This window comes from Bos grunniens, chromosome 1 (assembly GCF_055505025.1).
Source record: "Bos grunniens cultivar Pamir isolate PY7600 chromosome 1, Bosgru_T2T1.0, whole genome shotgun sequence".
Classification (NCBI taxonomy): domain Eukaryota; kingdom Metazoa; phylum Chordata; class Mammalia; order Artiodactyla; family Bovidae; genus Bos; species Bos grunniens.
The window spans coordinates 11,440,471-11,461,849 of NC_141165.1; the positions used below are offsets into that span (position 1 = coordinate 11,440,471).

Sequence of the window (21,379 nt, forward strand, 5' to 3'; positions counted from 1 at the left end):
AGTGGAGCCTACACATACTGTCACCTCTGGGAACTGGCTTCTTTCACCTTTCATAATGTTTTCAAAGCTTACCCACACTGTAGCACTCATCAGTCCTTTATTCCTATTTATTGCCAAGTAATACTCCATTTATGGATATGTGTTGTGTGCTGTCCTTAGTCGCTCAGTTGTGTCCAACTCTTTGCGACCCCATGGACTGCAGCCCACTAGGCTCCTCTGTCCATGGGGATTCTCCAGGCAAGAATACTGAAATGGGTTGCCATGCCCTCTTCCAGGGGATCTTCCCAACCCAGGGATCCAAGCCAGGTCTCCCGCCCTGCAGGCAGATTTTTTACCATCTGAGCCACCAGGGAAACCCAAGAATACTGGAGTGGGTAGCCAATCCCTTCTTTAGGGAATCTTCCCAACCCAGGAATCGAACAAGGGTCTCCTGCATTACAGGTGGATTTTTTAACCAGTGAGCTACCAGGGAAGCCCCCATTTACTGATACACCACATTTTACTTACACATTTATCAATTAATGAACTTTTGGATTATTCCCACATTTGGAAGGATGAATACTGGCAATAAGAAAGCTTGTGCACAAGTTTTCATGTGGACATATTTGTATTTTTATTTCTCCTGAGGGAAGTCCTAGAGGCAGGACTGCAGGATGAAGACAGCAGCCTCATGTTTTGAGGAATGGCTCGGCTGTTTTCCAAAGTGGCTGTACCATTTTACCTTTCTAATTCTCCCCACACTGATGTACAGAATACAGTCCCAGTCAAAACAAACAGCAAGATTCTAAAATTTATATTGAAGAACAGAGGAACTAGCCTAACCAAGTCATTTGAAAAAGAGAAAAAAAAAATGGAACATTCCACTACCTGACCATATCAATCAGTTCAGTCCAGTCGCTCAGCTGTGTCCAACTCTTTGCGACCCCATGGCGTGCGCCAGGCTTCCCTGTCCATCACCAACTCATGAAGCTTGCTCAAACTCATGTCCATCGAGTCGGTGATGCCATCCAACCATCTCATTCTCTGTTGTCCCCTTCTCCTCCTGCCTTCAATCTTCCCCAGCACCAGGGTCTTTTCCAATGAGTCAGTTATTCACATCAGGTGGCCATTTAGGATTGACTGGTTGGATCTCCTTGCGCTCTGAGGGACTCTCAAGAGTCTTCTCCTACACCATAGTTCAAAAGCATCAATTCTTCAGCACTCAGCTTTCTTTATGGTCCAACTCTCATATCCATACATACCACAGGAAAAACCATAGCTTTGACTAGATGGACCTTTGGTGGCAAACTTATGTCTCTGCTTTTCAATATACTGTCTAGGTTGGTCATAGTTTCTCTTCCAAAGAACAAGCATCTTTTAATTTCATGGCTGCAGTCACAATATGCAATGACTCTGGAGCCCCTCATGCAAGGAGATCCAACCAGTCCATTCTAAAGGAGATCAGTCCTGGGTGTTCATTGGAAGGACTGATGCTGAAGCTGAAACTCTAATACTTTGGCCACCTCATGCGAAGAGTTGACTCATTGGAAAAGACTCTGATGCTGGGAGAGATTGGGGCAGGAGGAGAAGGGGACGACAGAGGATGAGATGGCTGGATGGCATCACTGACTCGATGGACATGAGTCTGAGTGAACTCTGGGAGCTGGTGATGGACAGGGAGGCCTGGCGTGCTGCGATTCATGGGGTCGCAAAGAGTCGGACACGACTGAGTGACTGAACTGAACTGAAAATAAGTCTCTCACTGTTTCCATTGTTTCCCCATCTTTTTGCCATGAAGTGATGGGACCAGATGCCATGATCTTAGTTTTCTGAATATTGAGTTTTTAAGCCAGGTTTGTCAATCTCCTCTTTCACTTTCATCAAGAGGCTCTTTAGTTCCTCTTCATTTTCTGCCATAAGGGTGGTGTCATCTGGGTATCTGAGGTTATTGATATTTCTCCCTGCAATCTTGATTCCAGCTTGTGCTTCATCCAGCCCAGTATTTTGCATGATGTACTCTGCATGTAAATAAGCAGGGTGACAACAAAAAGCCTTGAGGTACTCCTTTCCCAATTTGGAACAAGTCTGTTGTTCCATGTCCAGTTCTAACTGTTGCTTCTTGACCAGCATACAGATTTCTCAGGAGGCAGGTAAGGTGGACTGGTATTCCTATCTCTTTAAGAATTTCCCACAGTTTGTTGTGATCTACACAGTCAAAGGCTTTGGTGTAGTCAATAAAACACAAGCAGATGTTTTTCTGGAATTCTCTTGCTTTTTCTATGATCCAATGATGTTGGCAGTTTGATCTTTGGTTCCTCTGCCTTTTCTACGTAATATAAATCTACATTAATCAGGCAGCTCATGAAGAACAGACATATAGACCAGTGGGACAGAACAAAGAATCCAGACATAAAGACACAAATATTGTTGAATGGGTACAAGGACAACTCAGGGAGAAAGGAGAATCTTGTCGACAAAGTGTGTGGGAGTCCTGGATATCAACAGGCGTAAAATAGGCCTCTACCTACCCTCAAACCAAAACGAAACGAACTGCAAACAGATCATGGACCTAAACATACAAAGAACAACTCTACGACTCTTGGCAGTGCCCATATAAGAACAAAGTGATACAGGACTGCACCAAAATTAAAGGCTTTTGTTCTGCAAAGGACACGACATAGGAGAACAAACTCAGATGGGGAGAAAATATTTGCAAATTATATTTCTGACAAAGGAGCTATATCCAGACCATATAAAGAACTCTCAAAACTCAACAATAAGAAAACAAATGATCCGACTGAAGAAGAGGCAAAAGACTTTAACGGACACTTCTCCAGAAGATCCTCAGACACCACGTCACATCTGTCAGCATTCTACAGAGATGACAGGTAAAACACTAAACGCAAAGATGCAGAGAAGCTGGAACCCTCACTGAAATGCAGCTTTTCTGGAAAGCTCTGGACACCAAACACACAGTGACCACTGGACACAGCAATGCCCAAGCTGGGGATTCACACAGAGAAAGGAACCTGTGCCCACACTCGTAAGCTGAGGCACGTTCATGCCAGGCAGAGCCACTCAATAATGGATGGGACTGAGCTGTGGACACTCCACCTGATGGACCTCCAGTGCTTTTCAGAAGAAGCGAACGGCCCCTCAAAGGCCCCAGCCTCGTGATCCCACTTACAGACTCCATCACACTACCAAGGCAGGGGCAGAGTTAACTGAAGGTAAATTTTAAAATAATTTGGAAACATTTCCATTGTTTAAAAAAAAAAAGTAATAAAAGCAAATTGCCCACAGGAAACCTAAATATAAAAAAGAAAAAAAACAAGGCATTCCTGAGAAAGCGCCTATCAAATGACACAACCAGGAAAATTATCTATTATTTTCACTAGACGAAAGTCAAATAAAACTCTAATAAAATTCATCAGATTATTCAATTCTTGGTCGAAATTTCTTTTCATGAGCAGGTACCAGACGCCATCTCCTGAGGAGGGTCACGTGGGTGTGCACACATCACTGTCTGCACGGAGCCAGCGTGCCGGGTGCGGCCCGAGGCCTCCGGGGCCCCTGGAGCGTACCTTGCGAGCGCAGCCCTCCTGCAAGGTCCTCGGGACCCGGTGTGTCCTCTCCAGCCGTGACAAGGCCTTGCACAGCTCCACCTTCTCCCGCGTCACCGTGCTGAGTGCTCTGCTCAGGGACTCATTGTCCTTCAGCAGGACGTCCACCAGCTGGATCTGCAGCTCCGCAGCTGTTTTCTTCTTGAGGAGAAAACAAGATCAGCGTCTGAGAGTGTTTAGTTAAAAGACATGCATGCTACTTGTGGCTTGCATTGCTGGCTATTTCCAGGGATTTTAACTTTAAACATATTTGCATTTGGTGGCAAGCCTAAGGGGCTGGGCAGAGTGCATCAAGTCACATTCTTTTGGGCATCAGCCCGGGAAGCGTGTTAGGAAACACAACCCGCTCCGACAGCGCCTTTGTCAGGGGTAGTGCATGAAGGGCAGTGGGAAGAGCGTGCTCATCCCCAGAGGCTCCCAAGGACAGGCTCATTCTTTACAGGCCAGTGGGCATGGCGGGTCAGCCCTCCTGCTGCCTGCACTGTCCTACCTGTCCCAGAACTCTGTCAGGAATTCATAGCAGCAGTCAGGACTCCTGAAGGCCTCCTACACAGCTGATAGGCAGCTCGATTTCAGCCCAGCATCTCAGTACAAGTGCAGGGCCGTCAGCCACAGAGCAGGACAGACCAGCGCCACCATGGGCACCGTGGACAGTGCCCTCAGCCAACCATAAAACAGGCTGATGCGGGGTAGGCAGGACTGGCCACAGTGAACAAGAAAGCTGGTCTCACCCGGCAGGAGCTAGACGTGCCCAATTCAGACTTCAGTGTCTCCAGCGTGTGCAGCAAAGACGCCACTGCCTTCTCATTTGACGACGTCCAATCACTGATCGTCCTGGAGAAGGACACAGACACTCAGCAGGTGCACACGGCTCCCAGTGGTAGACACTCAAAGCTAGGCAGGTACTCCGCACAGCACCCAGGGTGCTCTGCAGTGACTGTGGCAGCCAGGATACAGTGCAGCCTGGGGGTGGGCAGTCTGTGAAGCCAGAAACCTCAGGCCACTGACCACTGACCTCTGAGGCTCCCTCAGTGAGTCCCTCTCCCTCTGCTGCTCTCTGTTGGGACTCTGAATCGGCTACTCAGAGATGGTCAGCTATTCTAAGCGAGATTTCACCGCTCCAATAACTAAACTCAATTACAGGAGAGGGGCTGTAGCGGCTGAGCTTTTGTGTGCTCAGAAAAGGGCAAATAAATGTTCTTTCCCACCAAACAGCAGGGTCTCGGGTCCTCGACAAGGCAGAGGCATCCTGGTCCCAGGCACAGCGGCCCCAGGGCCTCAGGCAAGGCAAACCCTGCACAGACACAGGGCACTACCCACCCTGGAGCACTGGGCTTGGGCCGGACCCTCTGGGCGGGGAGCGCTTATAAAGGGGCGTGGAGTGCTTATAAAGGGGCGTGGAGACACCCAATCGTCTGTCACGTTAGAAGGCAAGCCCATATCCTGTGGTCATCTTTCAAGAGAACACTGTGGATGAATTTATCCACACACGTGGGATGAGAAAGAGTCTGTCTCATTAACACCTGGACCTCAATCAAAGGCATGCCCCAAATGCAGGATTTTCTTGGCACCACAGGCGCTAGGCAGCAGGGGGTGGGCCCTGAGCCACGTACCTGTCCACCGTCTGGTTGATGAAGCTGGTGAGAAGCCCTGCAGCGCAGAGTAGCTGCTGCCGCACCTTCTCCAGGCCCCGCTGCTGCTCGCGGAGGTGCTCTGGCTCCGCGTTTGGCAGCGCCACCCGCGCCTGCAGCTCCTGCACGGTCCTCTGCAGCTGCTGGATCTTGTGCTCATCCCGCTGGCGCTGCAGCTCCAGCTCCCGCTGGGGGCGAGGAAGCAACTTCACACACAGCCCAGGGCAGAGACGGGGCCCAGGGTGCAGCACGGAGGCTGCCCTCCCGGCCCGAACTGACCGGACGTGCTCTAGGCAGAGATTCTGGGTACCATGCTGAGTCGGGGGAGGAGTCAGGGGAGGATGGCCCTGCCCCAGACAAGCTGCATGGCAGGCCTCGAGGACCCGCAGACAGGGCCCGGGATGGGACGCACACAGGGGTGATGGTAGCAGGGAACCACAGCCCAAGCACCCTTCTGCCTCTGCAGGTGCCCCAGCAACAAGAGGGCAGGCTGGGTCATGAGGCTCTCTGCCACCCCCCTTGTGACCTGCCCTCCACTGTGGAGGAACCAGGCCACTTCCTGCCTGGTGCCCAGGACCAGTGCCCAAGGGAGGAGGCATAGGGAGGGGGGCTCCAGGGAACCGAAGACAGCCAGGCAGGACCAGACAAGACCAGGCAAAGAAGGTGCAGGCCTGGCCCGCCCCCACTCAGGCCAGCACATGGGCTGGGCCTACTCTCCACCCAGCACCTCCCAACCCCTCCCCAGCATCACCTCCTCAGGAAATGGCAGTCTTTATTGATTTTCCAAATGAGGAAAAAGGAACAAAACTGAGGGACCTGCCGATTGGCTTAAAAAAAAAAAATGAAATTGGCCCTGAAGTAACTATAAGAAGCCTGGGCCATTATGGCCAGAAAAAGACCCCATAGTCCGGATCAAGTTAACTGCCTGCAGTAAAAATAACACCAAAATGACAACATAGTTCTTAATAAAAAATACATATCAAGGTACATTGTGAAGGTCAGTTAATAATTTAACTCAGAAAACACTTTGTATTTATTTTTTAAGTAACTACGTTATCATACATTCCTGGAACTCACTCTGGGGGCCCCGAATAACCAAAGCCCAACCAGGGCCATGACTTCAGCTCCTCCGTCAGGAAACCCCCCGGCCAGGCTCTGCCCTCTGCCATAGCCCCAGACGACCCCTCCACTGCCAAGACCTCTAGTGATGAAACATGACTAAGTCCAAGGCTGTCTAACCCCGCAAGAAACACTACGCATTACTCACACACAACACACATGAACCTGGAAACCACCACAGCGGGGCCAGACACAGAAGGCTACACACCTATGATTCACTGATATGAACCGTCCAGGAGGGGCAGAAAGTCAGTCAGCGGGTGCCGGGGCTGGGGTGCCTGCTCACAGGTTCATCCTGGGAGATGAACATGTTCTAAAATCAACTGAGTGATGGCTGCACAACTTCTAAATATACTAAAAATTGCTGAACTGTGAAATTTAAATTGGTGAACTCAATAGTGTGTGAATATCTCACTAGTATTTATTTTTTGACCATTTAATGGCAGGCTAACCATTAAAAGGACCAGGCCATTGGTTTTCTTTGTGCGCTTTAAAACCTTTTTCAGTTCAGTTCAGTTGCTCAGTCATATCTGACTCTGTGACCCCATGAATCGCAGCACGCCAGGCCTCCCTGTCCATCACCAACTCCCGGAGTTTACCCAAACTCATGTCCATCAAGTGGGTGATGCCATCTAGCCATCTCATCTTCTGTCATCCCCTTCTCCTCCTGCCCCCAATCCCTCCCAGCATCAGGGTCTTTTCCAATGAGTTAACTCTTCACGTCAGGTGGCCAAAGTATTGGTGTTTCAGCTTCAACATCAGTCCTTCCAATGAATACCCAGGACTGGTCTCCTTTAGGATGGACTGGTTGGATCTCCTTGCAGTCCAAGGGATTCTCAAGAGTCTTCTCCAACATCACAGTTCAAAAGCATCAATTCTTCGGTGCTCAGCTTTCTTCACAGTCCAACTCTCACATCCATACATGACCACTAGAAAAACCATAGCCTTGACTAGACAGATCTTTGTTGGCAAGGTACTGTCTCTGCTTTTTAATATGCTATCTAGGTTGGTCATAACTTTCGTTTCAAGGAGTAAGCATCTTTTAATTTCATGGCTGCAATCACCATCTGCAGTGATTTTGGAGCCCAGAAAAATAAAGTCTGACACTGTTTCCACTGTTTCCCCATCTATTTCCCATGAAGTGGTGGGACCAGATGCCATGATCTTCGTTTTCTGAATGTTGAGCTTTAAACCTACTTTTTCACTCTCCTCTTTCACTTTCATCAAGAGGCTTTTGAGTTCCTCTTCACTTTCTGCCATAAGGGTGGTGTTGTCTGCATATCTGAGGTTATTGATATTTCTCCCAGCAATCTTGATTCCAGCTTGTGCTTCTTCCAGCCCAGCGTTTCTCACGATGTACTCTGCATACAAGTTAAATAAGCAGGGTGACAATATACAGCCTTGACGTACTCCTTTTCCTATTTGGAACCAGTCTGTTGTTCCATGTCCAGTTCTAACTCTTGCTTCCTGACCTGCATACAGGTTTCTCAAGAGACAGGGCAGATGGTCTGGTATTCCCATCTCTTTCAGAATTTTCCACAGTTTATTGTGATCCACATAGTCAAAGGCTTTGGCATAGTCAATAAAGCAGAAATAGATGATTTTCTGGAACTCTCTTGCTTTTTCGATGATCCAGCAGATGTTGGCAATTTGATCTCTGGTTCCTCTGCCTTTTCTAAAACCAGCTTGAACATCAGGAAGCTCACGGTTCACATACTGCTGAAGCCTGGCTTGGAGAATTTTGAGCATTACTTTACTAGCGTGTCAGCTGAGTGCAATTGTGCAGTAGTTTGAGCATTCTTAGAATTTGACAAAACACAAAGATAGAAATTATAAAGGTAATTTTTTCAACATTTTAAAAAATATTTTTAAAAGAACAAAATAAAAGTGAATTCATGAGAAAACACAGAATATAATATCCTCAGAAACAAATACTTTTGGTTGACATATAATGTATCTAAAATTAAGATCTATCCAAAAGATAAAGGAGGGAACACTTCCAAATCTACTCTGCACAGCCAAGACCTTCCTGATACCAGAACCAAAAACACAGGAAAACTACAGAACAATATTGCTCATAAATATAAATGCAAAATCCTTAACAAAATACTAGCAAACTGAATTCAGCACTGATTTAAAAAGAATTATACACTAAATTCTTTACTGTCTAAGCCACCAGGGTAAAGAATCCACCTGCAATGTGGGAGACCTGGGTTTGACCCCTGGGCTGGAAAGATCCCCTGGAGGAGGGCATGGAAACCCACTCCGGTATTCTTGCGTAGAGTCCATAAGGTCGCAGAGTCAGACACAACTGAGCAGCTAAGCACCTCACATACACCAAATTCAAGAGGAATGCAGCCCAAGAGGGCCAGGATGGCTGAAAATATGAAAATCAATCAATTCAGAAGCACAATGGAAGCATAAAAGCCGTAAATCTCAAAAGACAGTGAAAGAGCACACCCAATACTCTCAATACTAAAATAAACTAGAAGAGACTGAATAAACTAGAAATGCAAGGGACCTTCCTCTGATAAGGGGCAGCGACAAAAACCAAACAACTACCATCGTAGTCAGTGGTAAAAGACGACTGCTCCCCCAAGATCGGCAATGGGGCTGGACCCTTGCCCTCGCGCCTGCTTCAGCACTCTTGTAGGTTCTGGCCAGGGCAGTCAGGCAAAGAGAAGAGAGAAGGCTTCCAGGTGGGAAAGCAACAAGCAAAACTATGCCTCTCTGCAAAAATCATGGTCTTCAATGTTGAAAATTCCAAAGAATCTATTAAAAATATTGGGACTCATAGGCCAGTTCAGCGAAGTGGCAGGACACCAGATCCAAGTATGGAAGTCACCTGCATTGCTACACGGTCACAACAAGCAATCTGAAAACAGAAGTAAAAAATAACACCACTTACAACAGCATCAAAATATAACCTTTAGGAATAAACAAAAGAAATGCAAGGTTTACCACCTGAAGTGATAAAACAAAGATCTAAATAAAGCAACTGAGCAAATAAATGAATAGACCCTCAGACTTCTCCAATGGGAAGACTTAACACTGTTGAGGAGACAACACCCCCAGAGCACTTTGCAGACTCAGTGCAATTCCTACCGAGACCCCAAGGGTCTTAACACAGAAGCCGAAGCGCCATTCACGGAGACACATGGAACTGCTTGGGCCTGAGGATTCACAACGACCTTGGGAAGGAACAAGGTAGGAGGACACAAGCTCCTGGCTCCACGTGCCACCAGGCTGCAGCAACCAGGCCGAGGGGCAGTCCGGGGCCAGCATAGGCACGCTCACCAGCGTCTCCTTGTCTCTCTGCCACCTGCTCCACGGCTGTGTGTCCGCTCGGCTGGGCCTCAGCTCCGCTCCTGTCCTCACGTCCTCGCATGCGTCCTGCTCTACCCGTCCCCGGCCCCGCGCCGGCCTCTCCCGAGTTCCAGGCAGGGTCTCCGGAGGCGTCTTCGGTGCCGCACTTACCTCTTGCTCCCGCTCCACCTCCTCGCGGTGCACATGCGCCTCGGCCTCCAGGGCACGCCGCTGTGCAGCCTCCAGCGCCACCTCCAGCTCGCGCACATGCTCCTCCTGGGCCCGCAGCTTCTGCAGCAGCGCCTGGTGTGCAGGCCTCTCCTGAGGCCGCCGGCTCAGCCGCTCCGTCAGGACGCGCTCATGCTGCAGGGCCTCTGACAGCTCTCTCGCGCGGTCCCGCTCAGCCTCCAGGCTCCGCTGCAGCTCAGACATGTGGCCGCGTTCCTGCGCCAGCAGTGCCTCACAGCGTGACGCCTCGATCTGCAGCTCCTGCCGCAGGTTGTCCTTCGCTGTCTGTTCATGTTTCAGCACCACGCATAGCTGGTTGCTCTGGGCGCACTGCTGCTCCAAAGACGCCCTTAACTCCTGCGTCAGGGAACAGTGAGGCAAGAAAGATCAAACCAAGAGCAATAGCATCTAGCCAGTTTTTGAAGCCAGAGCTTCTCCTTTGGGTGAAGGGGTGCAAGCAGTAACCACCCGCCTTGTGACTCTGGATGAGGCGCTCTTCCGAGCACAGGGCCACCACCCAATTTGCCTCCCCCTCAAACCTGCAGCCCTGGACCCCACATGGTGCTCAGCTCTTCCAGGCCTGGGGGACACCCCTGACACACAGCCACATGGCTGCCACGGGGTGCTGGCTCTCTGCCTCCTCGGTACACGGGTGGGGTGCCCACAAGGCTTTGAAGCTGCGCTGGCCTCGCAAAACCGATTATGTGGTGGTGGTGGGGGCCACACGTGTCTATGCCCACAGGGATTCCCCTCACAGCCCCAACCCAGGCCCCAGGGCCTGAGCCCCATCACCTCCAGGGTCTTGGCACTCTGGCCCTCTCTCTGCATGTGCTGCAGCCGCTCCTCCTCTAGCTGGCTCTGCAGGGCCTGCTCCTTCATGCGCTCACCCTCCAGATGCTGCAGTGCTGCCTGCAGGTCACTCTCCTTACTATCCAGCATGGACCTGAGTGAAGACATGGGCTCTCAAAGGGACGTGGGCCAGTGCCAGGGGCTCCCAGGACCCGGCTGGTGGGCCCCACTGTGCATTCAGTCCCCAACCCCTACCAACCCATGGGAGCAGAGTGGCACTCCCCCACACGGATCAGGACATGGGGGGAAACCTGGCTCCAGACATCCCCTTTCACTTCAAGGCTGGGAAGAAGGTGGTGGGAACCACGCAACATGCACTGAGTTTTGCCCAGAAGCCTAAAGACAGGACAGCTAGAAGAGGGAGCCTTGCAGGAGGGCCGCACCTCAACTGGAGGACCTCCTTCTGCACTTCGTTGAGGGACTTGAGCAGCCGCTCGTTGTCTTGTCGACACTCGCAGAGCTCAGATTTCAGGTCTCTGACAGCGTTCTGCTCTGCCACCAGCAGCTTTCGGACATTATTTGCTTTCTCTTGCTCTTCGTTCAGGGTTTTCTGCAGGTCACTTGCTATACATTTTTCCTGCTCAACCTTATATGCCAATAATTCAACTAAGAAAGATTAAACAAATTAAAATAGCATTATTCATGAGTCCAGAGTGAACACACAAATGACTTAGCATACCATTAGTAACAAACTAACAGGGATGGAATATGTTCACTTTGAGGGGGCTAGGGGGAGACAGGAAGTTTCTGTGACCCTGAAGCTGTTGTTTACAACTGCACCAGGATACTCAGGACACATGCCTTCTGCTCACACCACTGCCAGCCTCACCTTATGGCCGGCTGAGCCTCCAGAGACACACTGGGGGAGAGCAAGTAGGACCACCCAGCCATGCAAGGCATGTAATGTGACTGGGGGCGGGGGGGGGCACGTGTCCTCTTGACCCCTGTGCTGTTCAGGCCTTGGTCTCCCAGGGACAGAAGCTGGAGTTCAGCCAAGATGGACCTGCATGGAGCCCACCCTGCCTAGCACATGAAGCTTGGTGTGACCATCCCGTGGTCATCCTGAAATGCCACCCCACCTGCCACTCCTCCTACCAGAGAATCTAGCCTGGATGGCTTTGCTGGAGAACTCTCCAAACACTAAGGAGGAGGCTGGCGTCACCCTGACACTGAAACCATAAGAAAAAAACTATAGACCAGGACCCTCAGGAACAGAGGTGCAAAACACTCTCAAACTAGCCCAGAGGTGCACGTGCAAGCTCCAGAGAGCCTCGCAGACCACGCACTTGGTGGCCTGGGGAGATGAGGGGCTGGCCGCCCCGCCCACACCACCCAACAGGCGAGTGTCGGGGTCACACCCACCCTGCCTGCGCAGCCGGTGCTCCTGCCGGCTCCCGCGGGCCTCCGTGCTGGTCAGCGCCGTGCACAGCTGCTGCAGTTTCTCCTGGTTTTGCAGGTGTGTCATCCGCAGCTGGGCGCGCAGAGCCTGGATCTCCGACAGCAGGCTGCTCCTGTCTGACAGGCAGAGGTGCTCCAACGACCTCTCCTGCTGGTCCCCCTGAGACAGGGGGAAGAGGCAGGGTAGGGGGACGTCAGACACGGCAGGAGAGGGGCTCCCAAGGGCTGGGGGCTGAGCCGGAGCAGCCCCTGCTCCCAGGATCGCTGCCACAGGATGTGTGTGACGACTGTGTGGTGTGAATGTGGGCACAGTGGCACTCAGACTCTCAGATCGCATGAGGCTCCCCCCCAGCATCTTGGTCTCACTTTTTGGGCCAGGTCAACACCTGCCATGCACCCTGACCCTCTCTGCCAGGGTGGGGGGCGGGGTGAGGGAGGGAGATGGGGAAGCTGGCGGGAACAGAACTCCCAGGGCCTTGCGGTGCTGACCCTCTGACCTTGGGCTCAGCGCTCATAACCTGCAGCTGGGCTGCCTAGAATTGCTGATTTGTTTTCAGGGAAAGGACAGTTATTTTCCGAACAGAGAGAGATAGTGAAGGAAAATAAATGCATTGAGTTTTACATTTCATGGAATATCATGCATTAAAAGGAGCAATCACTGCCTCTAAGATCAGGTGAAATACAGGAACTGAAATTCACATCTGAAGCATGCTCTGTCACCCCTGTGTCAGGACCGGCTGCGGGGGATGTAGGGGCACAGCTTACCTGCTCATGAACCACCTTCTCCAGCCTCTCGAGCAGGGAGCCGCAGCCCCCAGGGCCCAAGCCACAGAGCTGGGGCCACAGCTCCACTCTCAGCATCTCCCGCTCCTTCTCAAAGGCCTCCTGTACAGTCTGCAGGAAGTCTCCCTTCCAGTCCAGGCCCACGTTGGAAGATGCCTAAAATATCAAAGCAAAAAACCCATGTTTCTACAGACCCATCCTGCAGGTTCAACAGGACCCACCTGACTGACAGGGACACATGCACAACCTCAAGCACCCTGGACAGCAGGAGCAAGCAGTACCTCTGGGGGCAGAGAACCCCTCAACCCCAGCGAAGACGGAACACACACCAGCAAGCAAACCTCTTCCCACTGCTATACCAGAGCCCCAGGGCTAGGGGAGGCCGGATCCTGAGTGTGTGTGTGTGTGTGTGTAACGAGCCCAGGGGCTAGGGGAGGCCAGGCCAAGTGTCAGTGTGTGTGTGGGTGCATATGTATGTGTGTCCATGAGCCGCAGGGCTAGGAGAGGCCAGGCCCTGAGTGTGTGTGTATCTGTGTGTATGTGTGTCCATGAGCCCCAGGTTTAGGGGAGGCCCGGCCCTGAATTGTGTGTGTGTCTGTGTATGTGTCTGTGTACATGAGCCCTGGGGCTAGGGGAAGCCAGGCCCTGAGTGTCTGTGTGTGTCTGTGTATACATGAGCCTGGGACTATGGGAGGGCAGGCCGAATGCGAGTGTGTACACGAGCCCCCGGGCTAGGAGAGGCCAGGCCCTGAGTGTGTCTGCATATGTGTCTGCGTGTGTGTACACAAAGCCAGGCCGTGTGTTTGTGCACACACACACGCAGGTGCATCTATGTGGTCCGTGTGTGGGTGTGTGGGTGTGTGTGTGCAGGTTTGTCTGTATAGACCATGCATAGCCTGGCTGCCTTTTGGCGAGCTTGGGCCTGCCTGCACCCTTCCCCTAAAGCTCGGGGTCTGCCCACTGCTGCAGCCACGCTCCAAGGCCAGCCGGCTCCCTGTGCGTGGGGACTCAGCATCTGTCCCTCACCTCCGTGCTGCCTCTCAGTCAAGGAGTGGACACTGAGACCCTGTGGTCGCAGACCCCGTCCCCACACCCATCTCCATCATGAGCTGCCAGCAGAGCTCCGTCACGCCTCTTCGCCCAGCCTCTCCTGCCTGAACAGGGTCAGGAAGGTGCTGACATGGGGCTGGAGCCCAAAGGATGCGAGTGAGAGAGTGGCTGACCAGGCATGGCCTCCCCGCCTACCGCTGACCTGCCTCTTGTCCCTTTACTCCCATTTCTTGACTGGTCCATGCCCACTGCTTCTCTTCTTTACCTTGAAGGCCTGTACCTTCTCTCCCTTCTGGGATCCTGGGGTGGGATGCTCCCTGGGAGCAGGCACTGCCTCCAGCAGGCCCTGGCCCCCCAATGGAAGGCACTCGAGGCGGGCACTAGGCTCGCTCCTGCTCAGGATGTGGGGGGGTCCTCGGTATTCAGACAGGGCCAGGATGTGGTGGCTCTCATCACACACCATCTGCAGCAACGCCTGAAACAGATAAACATTTCAGAAAGAAGGAAAAGAGGCGTGAAGCCTCTCACCATTGCTGTCACCCATGAAGGCTCACCAGGCTGCCCCACAGCCTTTGAACAGAGTCCACTGCTAACCAAACTTTCCTCCTGTAACAGTCAGAGGAAAAGACAGAGGAACCAGAGATCAACTTGCAAACATCCATTGGGTCATAGAAAAAGCAAGAGAATTCCAGAAAAACATCTACTTAATTGATAAGCTAAAGCCTTTGTGTGGATCACAACAAACTGTGGAAAATTCTTCAAGAGACGGCAATACCAGACCACCTTACCTGCCTCCTGAGAAACCTGTATGCAGGTCAAGAAGCAACAGAACTGGACATGAAACAACGGACTGTTTCCAAATAGGGAAATGAGTATGTCAAGGTTGTATATTGTCACCCTGCTCATTTAACTTACATGCAGAGTACATTGTAAGAAATGCCAGGCTGGATGAAGCTCAAGCTGAAATCAAGATTGCAGGAAGAAATAACAATAACTTCAGATATGCAGATGACACCACCCTTACAGCAGAAAGTGAAGAAGAACTAAAGAGCCTCTTGTGAAAGTGAAAGAAGTGCAAAAGCTGGCTTAACATTCAACATTCAAAAAACTAAGAGCGTGGCATCTGGTCCCGTCACTTCATGGTAAATAGATGGGGGAAAAGTGGAAACAGTGACAGATTTTATTTTCTTCAGCTCCCAAATCAGTGCAGACAGTGACTGTCAGTTCAGTTGAGTCGCTCAGTCCTGTCTGACTCTTTGTGACCCCATGGATTGTAGCACACCAGGCTTTCCTGTCCATCACCAACTCCCGGAGCTTGCTCAAATTCATGTCTATCAAGTTGGTGATGCCATCCAACCATCTCATCCTCTGTGGTCTCCTTCTCCTCCTGCCTTCAATCTTTCCCAGCATCAAGGTTTTTTTCAATGAGTCAGTTCTTCCCATCAGGTGGCCAAAGTACTGGAGCTTCAGCTTCAGCATCAGTTCTTCCAATGAATATGCAGGACTGATTTCCTTTAGGATTGACTGGTTTGATTTCCTGGCAGTCCAAGGGACTCTCAAGAGTCTTCTCCAACACCACAGTTCAAAAGCATTGACTTTTTTAGCACTCAGCTTTCTTATGTAGCCATGAAATTAAAAGACACTTATTCCTTGGAAGAAAAGCTATCACAAACCTAGACAGCATATTAAAAAGCAGAAACATCATTTTGCCAACAAAGGTGTGTATAATCAAAGCTATGGTTTTTCCAATAATCATATACGGATGTGAGAGTTGGACCATAAGGAAGGCGGAGTGCCAAAGAATTGATGCTTTCGAATTATGGTGCTGGAGAAGACTCTAGAGAGTCCCTTGGGCAGCAAGGAGATCAAACCAGTCCATTCTAAAGGAAATCAACCGTGAATGTTCATTGGAAGGACTGATGCTGAAGATGAAGCTCCAATACTTTGGCCACCTGACACGAAGAACTGACTCATTGGAAAAGACCCTGATGCTGGGAAAGATTGAGGGCAGGAGGAGAAAGGGGTGACAGAGAATGAGATGGTTGGATGGCATCACTGGTTCAATGGACATGAGTTTGAGCAAGCTCCGGGAGATGGTGAAGGACAGGGAAGCCTGGCGAGCTGCAGTCCGTGGGGTTGCAAAAAGTCAGACACGACTCAGCGACTAAACCACCACCACCACCACTGTCAGAGACAAGTGAATTTCTGTGTGAGCTGCTCCAAGAGAGACCCTATAATCCAGCGTCCCGCCTGCTCCCTCAGGTGGACACTCATTTCAGGGAAATCCACGGCCAGGTCAGCAAGATGCCAGGTGGCTCCATGGCTCTCTGGGACAAAAGCTGCCCTCCAGGAGGAAGACCCGAGGGCCACACAGTCATCTGTGCTTCGGTGAGGCACCTGAAGACAGTGCGAGGCTGACCACTGACTACTGCAGCCCTCCCATGCCCCAGCTCGGCCAGAGTCCCCACCACGGGGTCTGTGAGCACAGCAAGGGTCTTCCATACCACTGGGATTTGGAGGGGTGGTTACAGAGCCATGGGACACGGGACACACCTGCCAGCTGTCTGTCCTACACACAGAAGCTGAGAGCGGAAGGCAGCAGCCCCTACCCAGGGCTGTCCTCCTAGAAGCTGGGGCTACGACATCGTGTCTGGGCACCAGGACCGAGCCCATGGCATACACACAAAGGCTCCACAAGGGCACCTTAGGGAAATGCAAAAAGAGCAACTTGGAGGCTTGTGAGAGAGAACAACTAGTCACTCAACTATAACAGAAACAGGTTTTTCCTCTAAATCTAATGATGCGGCTAAAAAACTAAAATATGCTGGACGCCACAATATATGTTTATTTTGAAAGCAGTCATCTTTAACACCCTAAAACAATTTCACATTAAAAAACAGTGTACATGACACAGAATGGATGCAAACAGCAGCCACAGGAAAGGAGGGGTAGGAGACGGATAGGGTCAAGTGGACAGGGAGCCCGCAGGCTGTGGGTCACATGATGAGAAGCCACATGTTCTGAAAAACACACTGGAGAAGAACAGTGGTGACGAACGAAGTCCTCTGCCCTCGCCACCCGGACCTTCAGCAGTGTCCCCAGCTTCAGGACAGGCCGAGCTGTGACTGCCTGATGCTCCTGAGACTCAGCCCCAGGGTGGAAGGTCCACATGCCCAGCTGAGGACTGTGAGGCAGGGCGGGGGCAGCCAGCGGGGAACGTGGCAGCGGGGCTCCGACCAACAGGACAGGCCGCCTCGGGGTGACCACTCCTGAGTTTCTCTCCCACCACCCCAGCGCTTCCGAAAAGGGCTTTGCTGAGTTTCTTTCTTTCATTTCTAATACCTAAGCATCAAATACTAAGTGTCAAAGCCTAAGCATAAAACATGGTCATTAACAACCAAATGGCTTCTTTAAAAATTAGGAATCCTCATATGAGGTTGCCTGGGTGGGAAACACTAACAGAAACGTGTTTTTTATGGTCTTACATCATATAAAGAGTTGAGGAATATAAAAAAAGAAAGAAGAAACAGCTACAAGATATTACTTCAATTACAATTCTTACAGGAATAAAAACAATATCATTTTGAATAGAATTTCAAAGAAAATTTTACTTAACGTCAAAATTGCTTCCTTTGTGGACACTTACTACCTGAATAAAACAGGACAGTGGGGGCTCTCTCGTAGTCCAGTGGTTAAGAATCCACCTTGCAATGCAAGAGACATGGGTTTGATCCCTGGTTTGGGAAGATCCCACATGCCGTGGAGCAGCTAAGCCCGAGTTCCACAGCTACTGAGCCGGCGCTCTAGAGCACACGAGCCACAACGACTGAAGGACTGAAGCCTAGTGCCTGGAGCCTGTGCTCTGAATGAGAAGACACCCGAGCAGCCCACGCACCACAGCGAACAGCAGCCCCAGCTCGCTGCAACTAGAGAAAGCCCGCAAGCAGCACTGAAGACCCAGCACGGCCAAAGAATAAAAAAAAATCTTAAAAAAAAAAAGGAATAGTGACATATTTACTTATTCAGCCAAGTTTACATCAATGGTTTTGCCATAAAAAGATTTCTAAAGTGAAGACAGAAGAAAAGTTCCCCCTGAATTCTGCCTTTCAGGGTAGGGGAGGCATTAACTGACCTTACTGTGGTCATTTCGCAACACAGACATGTAAATCCTTATGCTGTCATGTGTCAGCTAAGCTAGAAAAATGTTTATATTCTGCCTGCAGGTTAAATCCCTGGACGCCGATGGGGTGGCCATCTCTCCTCATCGCAGAGAACCAGCTTGACCCGAGTGCTCCTCTGGAGCACAGCTGTGAGAGGCCAATATGGACTCAGCCCTGGGACCCAGGAGCTGCCCAGGGGTGGCTCAGGGTGACCGTCTGGGCTTCCAAAACAGAGACTCATTGGACCCCCTGTCGTTTCCACCATCCTGAGAACAGTAGCAGTGGGAATATGGCAACATCCTGGGTGTGCCCATGCCATGCAATGCCAAACATGCGTTCTTTTTGGGCTGTACGAGCCAAAAGCAAAGATCTTCCTTCTCAAGAGCAAAGAACAACACCTCGTGGAGACTCAGGGAAGGATGAAAACACATCTCTGCGCCATGGGCCTGAAGCAGAGCGGGGTGGGTTCTCCTGAGCCTGCAGAGCGCAGCCCCTCCCACCTCTGTGGGTGCCCTGGCACAGAGCCCCCAGGTCGTCTCAGGAAAGCCTCCAAGGCCAAACAAACAGGAACCACAGCTGCTTCCCAAACAGGGTTGTGAGTTCCGACACCTGAACTAGACTCAGGACACAGATCTAGTTTTGTCTTGAGACTCATGACGACACTGTGCGGGCAGGCCCACTGTGTGCTGTGCTGTGACAGGCACTATGGGAGGCGCTGGCCCCCCAAGCATGGCCGTGGCCCCTCCAGTGTAGCAGGGTACCCACCTGGGACAACTGTCCTTATGACCCTCCCAACAGCAGCATCTCTCCTCCCAGAAATACAACACAAGGCACAAAGTCAGAGCAGGGCTGAGGCTGGTACAGCTACTGACGGGCCAGAGGGAAGGCCCCTTGAGCTGGCCCCTCCTCACAGCCACTACCTTCACTTGCTTCGGATGGACTTCCTTCTCCTTCATGGTGTCCAGCGGCCGTCGGCAGTCCCTGGGGGTGACGGGGGGCGCTGTGGGGCTGGCAGTGGGAGCTCCCAGTCTTCCCGAACCTTGGCTCAGTGGTTCTGCAAACTCCACACCACCACCTGGAAACACACTGCACAGTCAGGGCTGGACTGGCCCAGAAGTCTAACTTCTCACATGTGCCAAGGAGCACTCAAACACAGCAAAAGACAGGGAGAAACAGAGACTGAGAGAGTCAGAAGAAACAGAGTCAAGGCAGCTAACAGAAAACATCAGAAAAGCTAAAACTCCCAGAGAAGTGACAAGGGCAGTATCATTCGGGAAGGGGAATGGAAGCCTCAAGAGAAAAGGAAGAATCAGAAATCAGAACAGAATTCAAATCGTAGGAAGCTTAAGAAGCTCTGAAAATTCTCTTGAATATGAGAACAAGAAAACAAAGATGTGGAAAAAGAGAAAGTTTTAAGTCCAGGAGGTCCAACATGTGGTCAATAAGAATGAAGACGACAGCAGAGAGGAAGCTCAGGGGAGACAACCCAGGGAGTAAGAGGCGTTCTCAGGTGGATGACACGCTCTGGGGCCAGGCGCTACACCCACCACATCCAGGCCCAGGACTGTGGGATCCAAACTCTGCAGGAACCTGCCTGCCTGCCCACCCACAGTCAAGCCCAAGCCTCATATCAGGAAGATGTCAATGTTCATACAGAAAGCACCTCGCACACACTTTTCTCCAGAAGCTTGTAGAGAACAGAAAGGATGAGGGGTCTGACCCGAGGCGAGGACCACATCCAGAACACAGGGAAGGCCGTGGAGGGCAGCACACAGCCGCACTTGGACACATGTCCTTGAAGTGCAGGCTCTCTTGGCTGGTGATGGGGCAGAAAGTGCAGGCTGGGCTTCCAGGGATCAGGGCAGGAGGTGGGCGGGGTTTGTTGCCAGGAGGCGGAGACCTGTTACTTTAACTCGAAGCTGTGATTTAGGAACAAACACTAGAGTGAACCTCTGAAAGCTGAATGTGGTGTCCTCAGGACAGTGGATGAGAGGCTGCATGGGGACGCACCTTGCAGCCGCTCACACTGTTACATCGCGCAGCTGCTGCCGGGGGAAGCAAGAGCGTCAGCTGGAAAGAGCTGGCCCCGAGCTGCGAATGCTGACACGGCCTCCGATCTGGACTTCACTGCTGCCCTGTCATCAAAAGGGCCCCAGGAGCCAAGGAGGACTTCATTAAAACACCTTGAGGTAACTCACTTGTAAAAATCTAACAATTATAAAAGTGTGAGGTCAGGAGCCATGGTGTGGTGACCACCGCTGTGACGATATAGGCAGGACCACCAAGAACCATCGATAGAGGCTAAGTGGATCTGAACATGAGAAGAGACCATTCCAAAGTCTTGAAAACCTACCCAGGACACTTGGCTGTTCAGAAGGAACAGGATGAAGCCTGGCAGTACGACCACAGGATCTGAGCTGACCTGCAGGAAGAGCGCAGCACCATTACTGTGCTTCCAATCCCCTGAGAGACAGTCACATGCTCACATACGCCAACAGGCCTGCCGAGGACCTCAGGGATCCTCACGGCCGGAGCTCTGTGCCTGGCACCTGGCCTGCATTCCAGTCTCCACCCCGCAAAGGACGTCTGGATTCATGGTGCTGGCCGCTGCTAGTTTCTATAAAGGGCACTAACAGGACAAAACCTCAGGAACGTCTGTGGACTCGATGCTGCCCCTGAAACAAGTACAGTGCTGTGGACTGGACCCCGCGAAATACATGTGACCTTCTCAGGAACAAATGCCTTCAGGTCCTCAAGTAACAGAACACAAACCCGGGGGGAGACAGAGACAGAGAGAGATGCAGAGACACAGAGACGCGGGCCAGTCTGTGCTCTGAAACTGTAAAAACAAAGCTCGTGGCTGACTCACTTTTTCCATCGCTTTTTCCTTCTAACCCAAGAGGAGGTGATCGTGACTTTTCTTGAGAATCAAGAGATGTTATGATAAAATCTTCAACATCCTTCTCCTGTTCAAACACGTAGATTTTTAAATGGTCACAAAATGATAATTTTTATATCATAGAATTGAACTTCCCAGATGGAAACTTTCTAAGACCTCAATTTATCACCTTCCCACATAGAACTCAAACAGAAAAGGGTTCAAAGCTGGTGGACACAAGGTCATAACGTTCGTTTTAATCAAACTCATCTACATTTCTCTAGGAATATTTTAAAGGTTTCACTGGCAAATATTTTAGATTTTTAAAATTTTGCATGATGTGTGGGAGCATATGGATACAAAATGGAAGCATAT

The 21,379-nt window shown here is 51.0% G+C and overlaps 1 protein-coding gene across 15 annotated transcripts in view; it reads right to left on the reverse strand.

Moving 5' to 3' along the window:
• Positions 1–21,379, reverse strand: part of PCNT (pericentrin) — a 105,136-nt gene that overhangs the window by 9,192 nt on the left and 74,565 nt on the right. For 13 of the 15 annotated variants that reach the window (XM_086315925.1, XM_086315785.1, XM_086315840.1 and 10 more), the window contains 12 exons: positions 20,996–21,092; positions 20,480–20,548; positions 19,047–19,201; positions 14,247–14,441; positions 12,899–13,072; positions 12,098–12,293; positions 11,119–11,341; positions 10,679–10,829; positions 9,650–10,243; positions 5,216–5,421; positions 4,334–4,436; positions 3,564–3,743 (listed from right to left, as the gene is read on the reverse strand). In XM_086315925.1, coding sequence (XP_086172051.1) covers positions 3,564–3,743; positions 4,334–4,436; positions 5,216–5,421; positions 9,650–10,243; positions 10,679–10,829; positions 11,119–11,341; positions 12,098–12,293; positions 12,899–13,072; positions 14,247–14,441; positions 19,047–19,201; positions 20,480–20,548; positions 20,996–21,092 — 2,343 coding nt within the window. The remainder of the gene's footprint in view (positions 1–3,563; positions 3,744–4,333; positions 4,437–5,215; positions 5,422–9,649; positions 10,244–10,678; positions 10,830–11,118; positions 11,342–12,097; positions 12,294–12,898; positions 13,073–14,246; positions 14,442–19,046; positions 19,202–20,479; positions 20,549–20,995; positions 21,093–21,379) is intronic. The other 2 variants (XM_086316281.1, XM_086315623.1) reach the window with 2 other exon arrangements.